This window comes from Vidua chalybeata, chromosome 2, assembly GCF_026979565.1.
Source record: "Vidua chalybeata isolate OUT-0048 chromosome 2, bVidCha1 merged haplotype, whole genome shotgun sequence".
In the NCBI taxonomy this organism is placed as follows: Eukaryota; Metazoa; Chordata; class Aves; order Passeriformes; family Viduidae; genus Vidua; species Vidua chalybeata.
Window position 1 is genome coordinate 38,038,742 of NC_071531.1, and position 14,212 is coordinate 38,052,953.

At 36.8% G+C, this 14,212-nt stretch overlaps 1 protein-coding gene across 2 annotated transcripts in view; it reads right to left on the reverse strand.

The window, feature by feature from the left end:
- Nucleotides 1-14,212, reverse strand: part of ITGBL1 (integrin subunit beta like 1) — a 129,297-nt gene that overhangs the window by 5,881 nt on the left and 109,204 nt on the right. For both annotated transcript variants that reach the window (XM_053935761.1, XM_053935760.1), the window contains exon 9: nucleotides 3,718-3,864. In XM_053935761.1, the coding sequence (XP_053791736.1) occupies nucleotides 3,718-3,864 (147 nt within the window). The remainder of the gene's footprint in view (nucleotides 1-3,717; nucleotides 3,865-14,212) is intronic.

Consider the following 14,212-nt stretch of genomic DNA (forward strand, 5'->3'; position numbering starts at 1 on the left):
TTACTAACTGCTAAGCAAAAATCCTTTTGATTAGGGGTAACAGCAGAAATCAATGTTAAAAAAATACAAATTTAAAAACCCAGCTAAATTATAGCAAAGATACGTGCAAAATTCTCAACTATGAGGGGATGAGTTAAAAAATTTCACCAAAGAAGCTTTTATAGAAGATGCTTTTAAATTAGTTAAATTCCTTTGAAAATCCTAGCCTCCTACAATATTTCCAGGATCATTCCATTAAAAAGTCACTAATGTGTTGACTGCATTATTAAAGAAAAAATATATAGAAGGATGCTTGGCTATGTGAGAATATAACCTAAACAGAATTCATGGATTACTCAACAGGGCCTGAGCCAAAGCCTATAAAATCGTGATATTCCATCTTTCCAGTTCTTTCAGTGACCTCTGAATAAAATCCATAGTAATAATCCTAATACACTTAAAGAAAAAAGTTGCATCTGTTGATGCAACCAACAGATTTTCAACCAATTTTCTATTTCTTTTCCCATAAATACTGAAGCTTAATTCTTGAAAACTTCAGAACAGCCTCAGCAGAGTATCTAATTTGTAATTAAATATGTAATTTAATGCTTATTTTAAATTCACAAAAATTAACACATTGCCTAATTTTAGGGAAATGCTTTAACTTGTAACATATGGAACATGTAATATATTCAGGAAGAGCTAGTGATTAGAACATTTGAAGATGGAAGTATTTGATTAAGCATTTACTTTTTCTGTGGGTTCTGAGTATTGCTTACAGGGCTACTGGCATAGAAAATACTTCCCTACAAGGATCAAAAATGCTGTAGTATAAGGAGGTAGTGGAGGATAGCTGACATATCACAGGGTTGTTCTATAAGAGGTACACTAAGATATACTTGAGGGCAATTTAAATCAAATAACTCTATTTATACAAACTGCAAGGTACTGACATCTGAAAATAATGAGGAATAGTATGAGGATTTTAGTGAAATTACAGCAGTTATTATGAGTATTACACTGTAAGAAGCCTGAAGTGATTCTGCATCAGCGAGCACTGATCCTGCTACTGAGGGATGCCCACGATGTTTAAAACTGTTTTGCAGAAGATACAGCAAATTTAACACCAAGTCAAGCAAGGAAGATAAGGCTCCAAAATGCAAAATCTGTTAGGGAAATGAATGTATCAAGTCTTTTCCCTGAAGAGGGCATGCTGCTCTGGGAGGCTCCTCAGTTTAATTGTGTCTAATGAGTTGCAGGGTGTTTCCTGGGATCCCAGCCAGATCCTCTCGGATGGGATTTGGCTCATTACCTTGCCCACATCCTGCACCATTACACTCACCATGTAGAGCCCTATCTTTACTGCCAGGGAGGCAGCAGCGTTGTGGGTGTTGCTGTTTTCCTTGGGAAGAGCTTTTGCTACAGGTGGCACAGTCAGCGAGCCAAGATTCTGAAAACAGCCTAGGAATGTGGATGCCCAACTTTGCTTATATTAGCAGAGTGCAATTTTCTGATAGTGTTCAGCAGTTATCTGCTGAAAACCAGGACTCTTCACAGTCTATTAAAACCTACATACAGAAAGTCAAGCTATTCTCACTCCATTTTAGCACTTGCATATCATGGTTAGGTTTCCAACAAAAATGGAAAAACCACCATTAGTGCACAGGTTCGAAATTCCCTTTTATTTGACCAGTAATCATTACTTTTTTTCTCACTGTAATGAATCAGAAAGAACATTTTGCCATTTTGGTTCCTGGATAGTGCTTCACTATTTATGAACAGTGTTTTAAACAAAGAATATCCAGTAAGACATGATTTCTAGATACATATCTTAGCATCAGGAATAGATTAAAAGGAAAAAAAAAAAAGAAGAAAAAAAAAAAAGAAGGAAAAAAAGACCATAGCAGCAAAATTTATAAGTAATTAGACTGTCTTTGCCGGTGATCCCCATGCTGCTCAGAGAAGAGGCAGGAGATAGTAGCCTTCTTCTTGGATGTTTACTGGCCACACACTACTGAAGATGTCTTATGGAGGTGATTGCTCTAATGTGTGCTCAGGGGCCAAAGAAACTTAAACCAAAAAAAAAAAATCCCACCACTGTTTCTGTGATGGATTTAGGGTCACAGCATCACAGAACGGGTCAGTTTGGAAAGGACAACACTAGAGCACCTTGCAGACTGCTACAGATTATGAAAGTGACCAGATTCCAAACTACACCCTGGCAGTACAGCCAACAGAGGTAAAAAATCCTTCATATCTCTGCAAATTCCTGATGGATTATCTACTCCCAAAGCCTCAAAGTAAATGGCACCCTTGAAACACATGTTCAAAGCTAATTGTTCTCACAGTAAGACCCACAGGCTGGAATAAATAGTTCTCAGCCATACTTAGCAAAAGATAACAGATAATATGAAAATTTTTAAAATCAACATAATTTTTCATGTTTATACTTATACAGAATCTTACATAGTGCATTTTATTGATACTAAGCATATTCCTTCACCTTCATGGTTTATATAAAAAGTCTCTGTGAGACGCACTTTAAGAGGAAAAAAGTTAACTTCTGCAGTAAATCAGAGTAATTTCCATTTCTCATTTCTGTAACTCACTTACTCTTACACATATACTAATTTAAAGATAGTCCCATCTGGAAAAATTAGAAAAACAGTGAAACTTTCTCATTTTTTATGACACTGCATCAACTGAGGGGGAAAAAGGCCCAAAACAAAATTAAATGGTGCAATAGGGAGAATTCTGGTAAGTGATAACACAGATAGATGAAGCTTGGGCTGGAAATCCCATTTAAATTTCCTCTGCACTGAAATAAAAGTTACTAAAGGGAAAACTGGAAATCTGCCTGACTGATTTTTCCAGCTGGCAGATTTCTTTCCTGTCTATGCAAGGGACATACAAATATAGGAAATGACACACAGAGTCTGGATTGAGTGCATTCTAGCCTCCAACCAGTCTCTTTTCTGTCTATTCTCTTTCAGACATATTATATACAAAAATAGGCAATTTGCACTACAGGGGAGCTAAAAAGCCCTCTTTCCATTAATGCAATTTCCTAGCCTGAAAGACTGCAAGGTAAGAACCTCAGAGAATAATTTCAGATAATTATCAAGATTTTCTAACTTTTATTCTTCCCTGTGGCAATTTTTTAGAGCTGAACTGGAGCTGATGCAACCAGCTGAATGAAAATTAGTAAATGAGAAAGTTTGTAGGATTCATTTGTGGGGGTTGCAGACATCTACTTTTCCTTTGCAACTGCTTTGGGGAGCAGAAGGATTAAGGGTACCGAATTGCTTTTAAACACTTTCCTCCACGTACTGTTGTCCAATATATTACATTTGCCATCTTCCCCACTGGAATGTTACTGTGGGCAGTGCCCTTTTTCCCCAAAGTGGAAGGAGCACTAAAAGTTAGTTTATAATGTACAGTTGTTCCACATAGACCATCAGCTAAACACATACAGGAAATTATGTGCTACTAACAAATGGCATAGGAGAGCAACGCTGCTGAACGTGTTCGGCTGAGGTGGGTGTCTGACAAAATGGGTGTAAGTGCATTACAGAGCATCCTTTTAATAATCCTTTTAAACATCCTTTTAATAATAAGTGCCTTTGAAAGAGAGGGTTACTGAACAACAACCCTCTGCCATGCACATTAGTCTTCCAGAACGTGATTATTTTCCTCTGCCAGGCACTGACACAGGGGAGCTCAGCTGCCAGATCTTACCCTTCCCGGAGCACAATATGCCATCCGCTGACTCGCAGAGACTTCTGCTCTCCTCCTCCGTCATGTTGCACTTCCTTGAGTGCTGGCACAACTTCCCAAACCACCCATCCTGGCAAATGCATCGGCCACATGAGCAGATACCATGGCCTGTAATGACACCAAGGTTGGTTATGAACAAGACAAGAAGAAAGCTGTCACTGTGGTCGCAGAAGTCTGTAACTGGTCACAGCCTCAGACCTCTTGTGTGCTATGGGATAGACAGACTGATGGGTGGACAGCACAGCTTCCAAGCAGGATGGCCTTCTCCAGTTCTCTCCTCCTTCTGTTAAAAAGGGTGCCGTAATGATGTGCAAAAAACAAGTGAGGGATAGGTCAAAGAAACTCTAGAACGTGGGTAAGAAATAGATACTAGAAGCCATAATTCATGCTTTAAAGAAGGGAGGGTAAAGATAAAATTGATTTTTTAAAAAATTATTTGTAAAAAGGTTAATAAAAAATTGAAAATATGTTGAATAATAAACTGAATAGAAAATTTGCCCAGGAAGAAAAGTGTCAACAAATATAGACAAGAATATATGAATGGAGAATAGAAATAAAAGAAGTAAGAAATGTCTCCCAGCTAGAATTACATTTTTCAGCTTTGAATAATATTTCTGCATCAGAGACAAAAATTCCTTAGCTAATTAGTTACCTGGCAAGCAAATTATTCATACCAGTAACTTTTGTCCTATCTTTTCTTCTATGTAGGGCAAGGGAGTAGAAATGAAGGGACTGAGATGACTTGGGAGCATGGACTGGGAAGAAGGGAACAAGCAGGAGTATCTGGAAAAGCATGAAGCTGTAGGATGCAGGGAAACAAACCAGCAATTTTGTTTTTCTGATTAGTGGATTTCTCATGAGCCTCTAGTGCAACTTGACTTTGTAAACTCAGAGGCAACACTGGCAAAAAGCCAGAGGAGAGACAAAGCTGGTAGTTTGCTGAAAGTGAAATTCATTCAAATTTATTGATAATCAAACACTTTACAAATTTTAATTACAAAAATACTGGGGGCTCCAAAGTCTTGGAGCTGTCATTTCCAGCATCTAAAAATTCAAAATAATTTTGTATCCCACACTCTGTATTGATCTTTGGGTTTTTTTATCATATTATATTATTGATGTCTATTATATTTTTATCATATTTATCATATTGAAGGCTCAGTTAATGATGACACAGTCTTATTATGACATTATTTCTACCCACTTCTAAAAATTGATAACTAGCAATGATAAAAGTTTGATGCTACTTGAACTTTTGTGTCAGACTGGGAAACAAAAACAACTATATGACAACCCAAAATACAAGAGGTAGAAAACATGTATATATATACCTTCCCATGTGCCCCTTCCAGATAGATGTCATGCAGTTGTCTGTATGAACTAACTAAAATTAAGCTTCTTAAGAGCATTATTATTTGCCTTATTTATTTTTAATTAGTAACATAGAGATTAGAACTCAGATTAGCTCAACTAACTAAGAGCAAAATATGCAACTGGATGTCACTACTGGAAAATTATTTCTGAAGATGCAAACACCTCTACTCCTTTGGCAGTGAATAGTATGATGTCCATGGCAAGTTCAATGAGAAAATAATTTTAAGGCATTTTTCTTGTAGTCATTATGTGTTACTGAATGAAGAGACTGATCATGTCTGTAAATACTTTATACAAGTCAAATAAAAAGGTAATGAATAATCTATAAATTTACAGCAAACAGAGCTTGTTGTTTACCACATAAAATTTGACTTGCACTTTTCTGTAAAGACAATTTCTCTCCTCATTTATGCCATATAAATCCTCAAAACATAAAGGATTCTTTTGTCTCTAATAATCCATTAAAAAAAAAATATTTGTTCCTAGCTGACACCAGCTTGGGCAGCTGCAGGTTTTTGGATGCCTCATCCATTGAGGCATTGAGGCAAGTGTACAAGTGTTCAGCCCACTGCTTGTTAACTCTAAGCTATCCATGTGAGTGTGGTCGCCTGAAAACAACTGCTTTATGTAGTCTAGTTGTGAATATCCTCCTTGCAAATCATAGAAGAAAGGGGTAATCTGAGTAGTTAAATCAGTATTTATGTTAAGCAATTAATTTTGGCTGGACTTCTTCAATTATAGATTTTTCTTTACCCCTAACTATACAGATTAAGCAGATATACTCAGAACTGTTGGTCTATCAATATTTCAAACCTAACAGAAAACAGTTAAAATCACAAACAAATTGCATTGCAAATGCTTATTCATAAAAAGCTATGCTAATAAACTTTAAATAATCAACAATGTTTTAAAAATTAATCTCAAAAAATAAAGACTTTGATCTGGGATAGGCAAAGACAAAAAAGATGGCATCAAATACTCTGTCATTTTGCTTAGAATTACAACTCAGCCACAAGATTTAAATATGAAATATGAATTCAGCAAAAAAAGCAAGCTGTGGCAGATTACTAGCAGGGGCTCGTTACAACCCAAATTAACCTGAACCACACTGGGCATCATGATGAATTATTTCTTGCCATGCCTGGAATTGAAATTGTGCTGCTGTAGGAAATTTCAGTTTAGGATTACTCATGCAGCTGTTGTCGGTGTTCCCCAAAAACCTTCAGGATCATTTTGTAAGACAAAAGGCACCACTATGGGTGAAGTAATCATTACAGAGGAAAAAGGTGAAGTAATCATTACAGAGGAATCTGGTTCTTATTTACAGACTAATATTACAAACAGATGATGTTCCTGAAGGGCAAACTGAGGCCAGACCCAAGCAAAATTTGGCACCTCAGGAACAGAAGTTTCTCAAACTAATACAATATAATGTATTTTAAATGGATGAAAAATAAAAAGTTTTAAAAGCGTAATAAGAATATGAAAAATTGCAGCATAATACAGGATCTCTGGTATAGAACACCACAGAAAATGAAACAAATATTTTTCTCTGTATTTAAATAGAAACAGGATTTCCATTTTTATTTTTTCTTCTAAATCACAGGACTTTCCATTATATTATTAACAAGAGAGAATATTAAACTGCATATATCTGCAAGAAATATTTCCAGGTGAGCAGGCTTCATTACGCTGCCCAAATATGCCAAACGAGCTGCTAAAAATGTTCTTGGAACAGAGATTTTTATTTTTCGTTTTTTATTGTATAGCAGAAGACCAAAACAGTTGTAACAACTGCAGCTGGAGAAACCAAATATAAATGTGAATTAAAATACTGACTGTCTTATTATATTTTCAAAGTAGGTCAGTTCGTCTTGTCTAAGCCTAATGAAGGTGGATTGTGGCTCCAGTTTGAGTAACACAGCAGTCAGGCAGTTTAGTAGCATCTTCAAGTGAAACACTGCAGCAAAAAGGGCCAGTGTCATTCTCACATCTACCTACCTGGAGGAAAGTGAGGAGGGACAAAATTAGAGCATTGATGAGATGGTGTTAAAGTCCTGCAACTCTGTGATATTCATGTTTGAAGAGATTTTTGCAAAACTTGGAAGGGTACTAAAAAGTTCTGAGGAATTCAGAGGGTATCAGAACAGGTATTCTCAAACTACCAGAGAAAGACAAAGCAAGAGAGAAAACCTGATACAGACAAAATCATGTAAGAAATGAACCAGCATTTCAAACAAGGGTGATGACTATTGGAACAAACTTTCAAGTGATGTTGGCGTGGGCTACACATGTCTTAGGAGTTCTGAGAGCATGGCCTGCTCAGAGGCAGACTTTTGCTGCACAAAGTGCACAGAGTTCAACATAGAGGAAGAATGGAATAGTGTAATGGCTATTTTTAGCCTACTAAAAGAGTTTCAACAGAGAAGCCCCTTTTGGATTCACAAAATTAATATCTACTAATCAACTTGAATGTTAATATACTAGCAATTTCTGTTACTGCTCATTTAAGCAGAAAGATTAAATTAAAATGCTTTTTGCAAACCTGAATCATATTTAATGCTATCTGAAAGGCTAAACAAACTAAGTTCTCTGTGCATCTATGTAAAGTGTTACCTTTTCATACACCTACACAAATATCTGGGTGACCAGGACATTAGTGTGTAGTGTATTAAAAAAAAATATAGAAAAAAATAAAATAAATTTAATTTAATACACACTATGCAATGCCATTACTAGCATTGATGACTGTACTAGCTGCAGTCATCACTCTTGTATCTAATACCTACTGATCCTTTCAAATTTATCTGTTGTTGCCCCTGGATGTGCCTTAGAGCTAGGATGAAGCAGTTAAACACAAGGACACAGGCACTGAATCATTAACTCTCCTCTTAGTATTGTCAGAATAAAACCCTAAATCACATTAGTTTTATTCCAGTTAGACTATGAGTTCTCCACTATTTAGTACCACCATTTTTACCTTTGTTAGCACCAGTTTTACTCAGTAAATGTGTATGAATTTTAGGTTTGGTTTTCTGTGGTTTTTGGTGTTTTTTGTTTTTTCCCCCAGGAGAATAAATTGCATTTTTCAATAAAAATACCGTGATAAAAATTCTCTATTAAGTAATACATATATATAGAGGGAGTATATCTATCTAGTATATTTACTATCTATATATAGTACTGATTTCTGCAACAATTATTTCCTCGGATTCTTCTATGAATAGAATATGGTCCCTATACTAAAGATCCCTGGTCCCTGCACTTTTCAATAGAACAGGTGAAAGAGCTGTTTGGTAGGATATAAACTTTTATTTTAGCATGGTAGGAACCTCAGAAAAATTAGGGGTTCAATGCAGATGCCCTCTGGCATTGGCATTGGACATGCCCTAAGGCATCAAGGACATCCTCATGGTGGCAGCAGCCAGGCAGGCACTCCTGTGTCTTTGTGGAGCCAAGATGGGGTCAGGCAAGGGTAGTCTTGGGAATCACAGGTGATAAAAACTGTTTTAATTTGGGTGGCTGAAGACCTTGAAACTATGTGCCAGCTATAATTAAAGAAGTCATGGTTGACTCAGGAGTCATATTTATGAATTCTCTGACCAGTCAATGCCTGTCTTTGTTTGGAGATTGACAGGTATTATTTGCCTTTCCTAATTTGTTTCTTACATATATTAGAGAGTTCCATAAATGTCTTATATACTTCTGTTTCTGTGGATCAACATTAGTGCAAGAAATGAGAAAATTGTCTGACAGCAACTGTACCATACTTAGCTTTGCTTAATGAAGCATATAATTAATCATAGCTCTCTCATTTCTACGGTTATGGTCTTATTGGTCCCTACAAGAACATGTTATCTGAAAATATCATGCTTCTGCTTCACTGAACAGATGAGAAAAATAAATGTCATTCATGATTTCTACAGCATGGACCTAGAACTTCCATAAAAAGAAAGATTTTACATTTCCTGTTTTATATTACAAAACAAAACAAAAACAAAAAAACAAACAAACAAACAAACAAAAACCCCAAACAAACAAACAAAAAGGCAGTACTTCCTCTGAATCCAATTATTTAGCCTGGCTGGATAGTAATGAAAATTTTATATTCAAAGGAACATGGCAATTAGGGGGAACTTATACCAGACTTTTGAGAGGGAGCTTTACCATTGTACATCCTGGTGATGACTGTGCAATCCTAGAATCCATCACTATAAGAATGTGATATGGAAGTTTCTGTCTAAGTTTTAAAAGTTTAAATCATTGGAAAGCTGGGAATTGTGGCTTAAGGTATACGTATACCTTATAAACTCCAGATTTTCCCTGTTCTCTGGCAATTCATAGAGAATAACATTGGAAATCTTAATACTGGTGCAAATGATGCATGGATGAAAATGTGTAAGTAAGCATCAGAAAAAATCCCAGAATGAGGTCAAATACATGACCTGCACTGATAAATAACACCACATTCACAGGGATGTACACTGATAAACAACACCACATTCACTAAGGAATGTATTGTTTCATCAAAATCAGAAGGTCTGCACTCTTATAAAACAACAATATGATGAATGTCATGATGACTTGTTGACAGAAGTTTGTGTGCTCAACAACAAAAAATGTCAATGCAGACACAGAAAATAACTTGTGTCATTCTTTTCTTCATAATCCCAACAAGAACAGCATGTCAGAAACAAAGAATGTCAAGAACTAAGGATGTCAAAAATTGGGAAGCAGAGCAGGTACCAGATTTGCCTCAAGTTTACAGAGATAAAAGTAAGAAAAATTGTGAGTCAAAAGGATCACCTTAACTTTTGGGTCCTAAATATATAAAATATGTATTTAAAGACCAGTTTGTTATTGTCAGTCAAGAAGAAATAAAAAGACCTACTGAAAACTTGATGGGTGGCATCTCTTGTCCATGTTCTGTGTGTCACACAAGGAATCCTGACCAAACTATTATATGCAGAGACTTTGATGTTTGTATTTGGGCATGAGAATGCAAGAAGATGAAATCAACTAAAGATGTGTCTGAGTGGTGAAAATTAATTTACTAGTGAATTTCCTAAAAAAATACTACCTTCCTTTCCCATAAAATCCCAGAGTTTTTGCTGCGCTGTTTTCTTACACTTAGAGAAGAGAGAGGTGTGAAGGCAAATCTGAGTAAGGAGGGAAATAAAAATTATCTCAGCATTTGCTCCAAGAATAAGTCAACTCCTCCCGCTTCTAGAAGCCTTTTTAGTATAATCAGAATTTCAAGCTAATGATAACTAATGCCAAAAGGCAAACAAAAAAGATAATCTGCATTTACTCTTTGATGTGGCATGGCACAACTAGATTCCCTACAGTGTTATGATTGCATTTTGGTGAAGATTGTATTTGTATGTGCTCTGACCAAAACAATTAGTTAAAAAGTAATCAAAGTGGAATCACTCACTTGAAAATAAAGAAATTAGACTTAAAGTATTCCACTGCCATGAGTGACAAAGAAGAGGCTTATTGGAATGACCGGTCTTAGTTGTTTCTTAGCGTTAAGGACAGTGCAAACATTTATGATCAAACATTAAAAGGCCTTATCAAAGCTAATGTTCTTGTTGATGTCCCACTATTTGAAGCACAGAATGATATATTGATGAAATACAAAATGGGTACATCCATAGAAAAATGCAAGAGTCTTGTTATGAGTTACCTGTTAAAAGTCTGCCTGCCCTCAGTCCTGAAAGAGAAAAAAATTGTAATGGACAACAGTTGGCCCAGTGAGGTGGAGTAGCCAATGATGAAATCACTGTAAAACATGACTGGACAGAAAGGAAAGGAAAGGAAAGGAAAGGAAAGGAAAGGAAAGGAAAGGAAAGGAAAGGAAAGGAAAGGAAAGGAAAGGAAAGGAAAGGAAAGGAAAGGAAAGGAAAGGAAAGGAAAGGAAAGGAAAGGAAAGGAAAGGAAAGGAAAGGAAAGGAAAGGAAAGGAAAGGAAAGGAAAGGAAAGGAAAGGAAAGGAAAGGAAAGGAAAGGAAAGGAAAGGAAAGGAAAGGAAAGGAAAGGAAAGGAAAGGAAAGGAAAGGAAAGGAAAGGAAAGGAAAGGAAAGGAAAGGAAAGGAAAGGAAAGGAAAGGAAAGGAAAGGAAAGGAAAGGAAAGGAAAGGAAAGGAAAGGAAAGGAAAGGAAAGGAAAGGAAAGGAAAGGAAAGGAAAGGAAAGGAAAGGAAAGGAAAGGAAAGGAAAGGAAAGGAAAGGAAAGGAAAGGAAAGGAAAGGAAAGGAAAGGAAAGGAAAGGAAAGGAAAGGAAAGGAAAGGAAAGGAAAGGAAAGGAAAGGAAAGGAAAGGAAAGGAAAGGAAAGGAAAGGAAAGGAAAGGAAAGGAAAGGAAAGGAAAGGAAAGGAAAGGAAAGGAAAGGAAAGGAAAGGAAAGGAAAGGAAAGGAAAGGAAAGGAAAGGAAAGGAAAGGAAAGGAAAGGAAAGGAAAGGAAAGGAAAGGAAAGGAAAGGAAAGGAAAGGAAAGGAAAGGAAAGGAAAGGAAAGGAAAGGAAAGGAAAGGAAAGGAAAGGAAAGGAAAGGAAAGGAAAGGAAAGGAAAGGAAAGGAAAGGAAAGGAAAGGAAAGGAAAGGAAAGGAAAGGAAAGGAAAGGAAAGGAAAGGAAAGGAAAGGAAAGGAAAGGAAAGGAAAGGAAAGGAAAGGAAAGGAAAGGAAAGGAAAGGAAAGGAAAGGAAAGGAAAGGAAAGGAAAGGAAAGGAAAGGAAAGGAAAGGAAAGGAAAGGAAAGGAAAGGAAAGGAAAGGAAAGGAAAGGAAAGGAAAGGAAAGGAAAGGAAAGGAAAGGAAAGGAAAGGAAAGGAAAGGAAAGGAAAGGAAAGGGAAAGGAAAGGAAAGGAAAGGAAAGGAAAGGAAAGGAAAGGAAAGGAAAGGAAAGGAAAGGAAAGGAAAGGAAAGGAAAGGAAAGGAAAGGAAAGGAAAGGAAACAAATACCACCTGAAAGCTTAGGATGCATCTGCAGCAAGCAGCACAGCCATAACCTCAGAGGGCAGAGAAAAGTATGTCTCACCAGGTTACAGGATGAGCAAATATCAAACCTGGTGTAAAAAAGCAACACAGCGTTGCCAAGGACTTGTGCTGGCAAACATGATTCTCTGGTCACGTGGAAACCAAAACTACTTATCTTGTACATGAAAGACTCAAAGAACCAAGCGAAGCCAAAGGAAATGTGATGCTAAATACTTCTGTGGAGCAACACTGAAGTACACCTGGGGAAATCTTATATAATCAAAAAACCTGAACAGTAGGGAAGGGCCATTAGGTAGAACATATCTATCTCGAAAAGGCTACATGAGACATCTTCTCCAGTCTTAGCATATTAAGTCTATGAACAGAGGCACAGAAAAAGGAACATGAAGGAAAGACCGGAAAAGTAGGTCAAGGAAGGTGAGTTTCCCCCTCCACTCCACTCTGATGAGACCCCACCTGGAGTACTGTGTCCAGCTCTGCAGTCCCTAGTACAAGAAAAGACATTAATCTGTTGGAGCAGATCCAGAGACTATTCCCAAAAATGATCAGAGGATCATTCCTCTTACGGCTGAGAGCATTGAGATTGTTTTGTCTGGAGAAGGCTCTGGGGAGACCTTACTGTGACCTTTCAATGTTATAAGGGGGAGTATAAGAAAGACCGAGAGAGATTTCTTTACCAAGTCTGTAGTGATAGAACAAGTGCTAATGGTTTGAAACGGAAAGAAAATTGGTTTAGCTGGGAAATAAGGAAGAGAGGTTTTTATGATTTGGGTGTTGAGACTTGCAACAGGTTGCCAAAAGCTGTGGATTCCCACCTCTGAAAATGTTCAAGGCCAGGTTGGGTGGGGCACTGAGCAGCCTAGTCTTAGTGAAAGGTTCCCTACCCATGTCAGGGATGGTTGGACTAGATGATCTTTAAAGGTGCCCTTCAACCCAAACTGTTCTGTGATTCCATAATTATATTAATCAATTTCTAATAGCAGAGTGCTGTGAAATCTATGCCGAGTCCTCCTGCAACCTCTGTCTTTGTGGAGACATTAAGTCTCTATTCTTGGTACTGCATTGATGGACAGCTGAATTTTTAAGCGAATGACTCACTACAATCATGCAGAAACATGGCCATAGGATCTCATTCAGTTGTACCCTAATTTATCATAGCTTTCACCTCATGTCTTTCTATCGTTGCATGGACAGCTGGTCTGGAAAGCAAGCTATTAATCAGTCTCTGCTGGCCTGAGAAGGCTAGTAACAATTCTTATTCAAATCATTTAGGTTGTCATTCACATTTCTCATTTCAGCACGCATTTAATCTGAAAACACTGGTCTTCCTTCTTTGTGCTTACAGGCACTCAGTGCTCACTGTCAGACCCCACACAGTCCAGCTTATAATGCTCTGAAGACAGATTTACTAGCAAGGGCTTATGTCCTTACTATGATTGCCTAGGCAGCAACAGTGGTAGAAAAATAGCAATGAAAAGAGGACAAGAAAAGATAAAAGAATAAGCAGTTCAGCAAGACATTTCAGGAAGTTCAGGCTGAGACAGAAGCACAGACAAACCAAGAGAAAGAGAGGGAGATGTAATAATGTAAAACATGAGTGATATAAACAGAAAATAAAATTTTAGCATGGATGATGATGAATTTTATGTCACAACTATTTAATTTCTAATAAATATGAAACAGATTTTCAGTGCTTTTCTGTGTTTTTATGTCCTTTACACAAAATTAAATTTCAATTATTTTTTTTCCTACACACTCATATTATTGACTTACTCTGAATGCTGTAAACTATTTTTAAGGCTGGTTAGACATTCAAACCAAAATTTTCTATATATCTATATTCTGCATGGCAGACACCTTGAAGAAATATTCCCTATTTCAGGGAAGTCAGAATTTTTTATGTACATGAGGAACATGAAGCAATACATTCTTTTTCTTACACAGAAATAAGGAATACAATACAATGTGCCATTGTTCACACCAACAACTTTTTTAGTATTTAGAATCAAAGAGTCATTTTAAAGATGAAGCACATAAAAACTAGAAAGAGAGCATTAATGATAAATATTATTTGCCTGCTTATAAAATA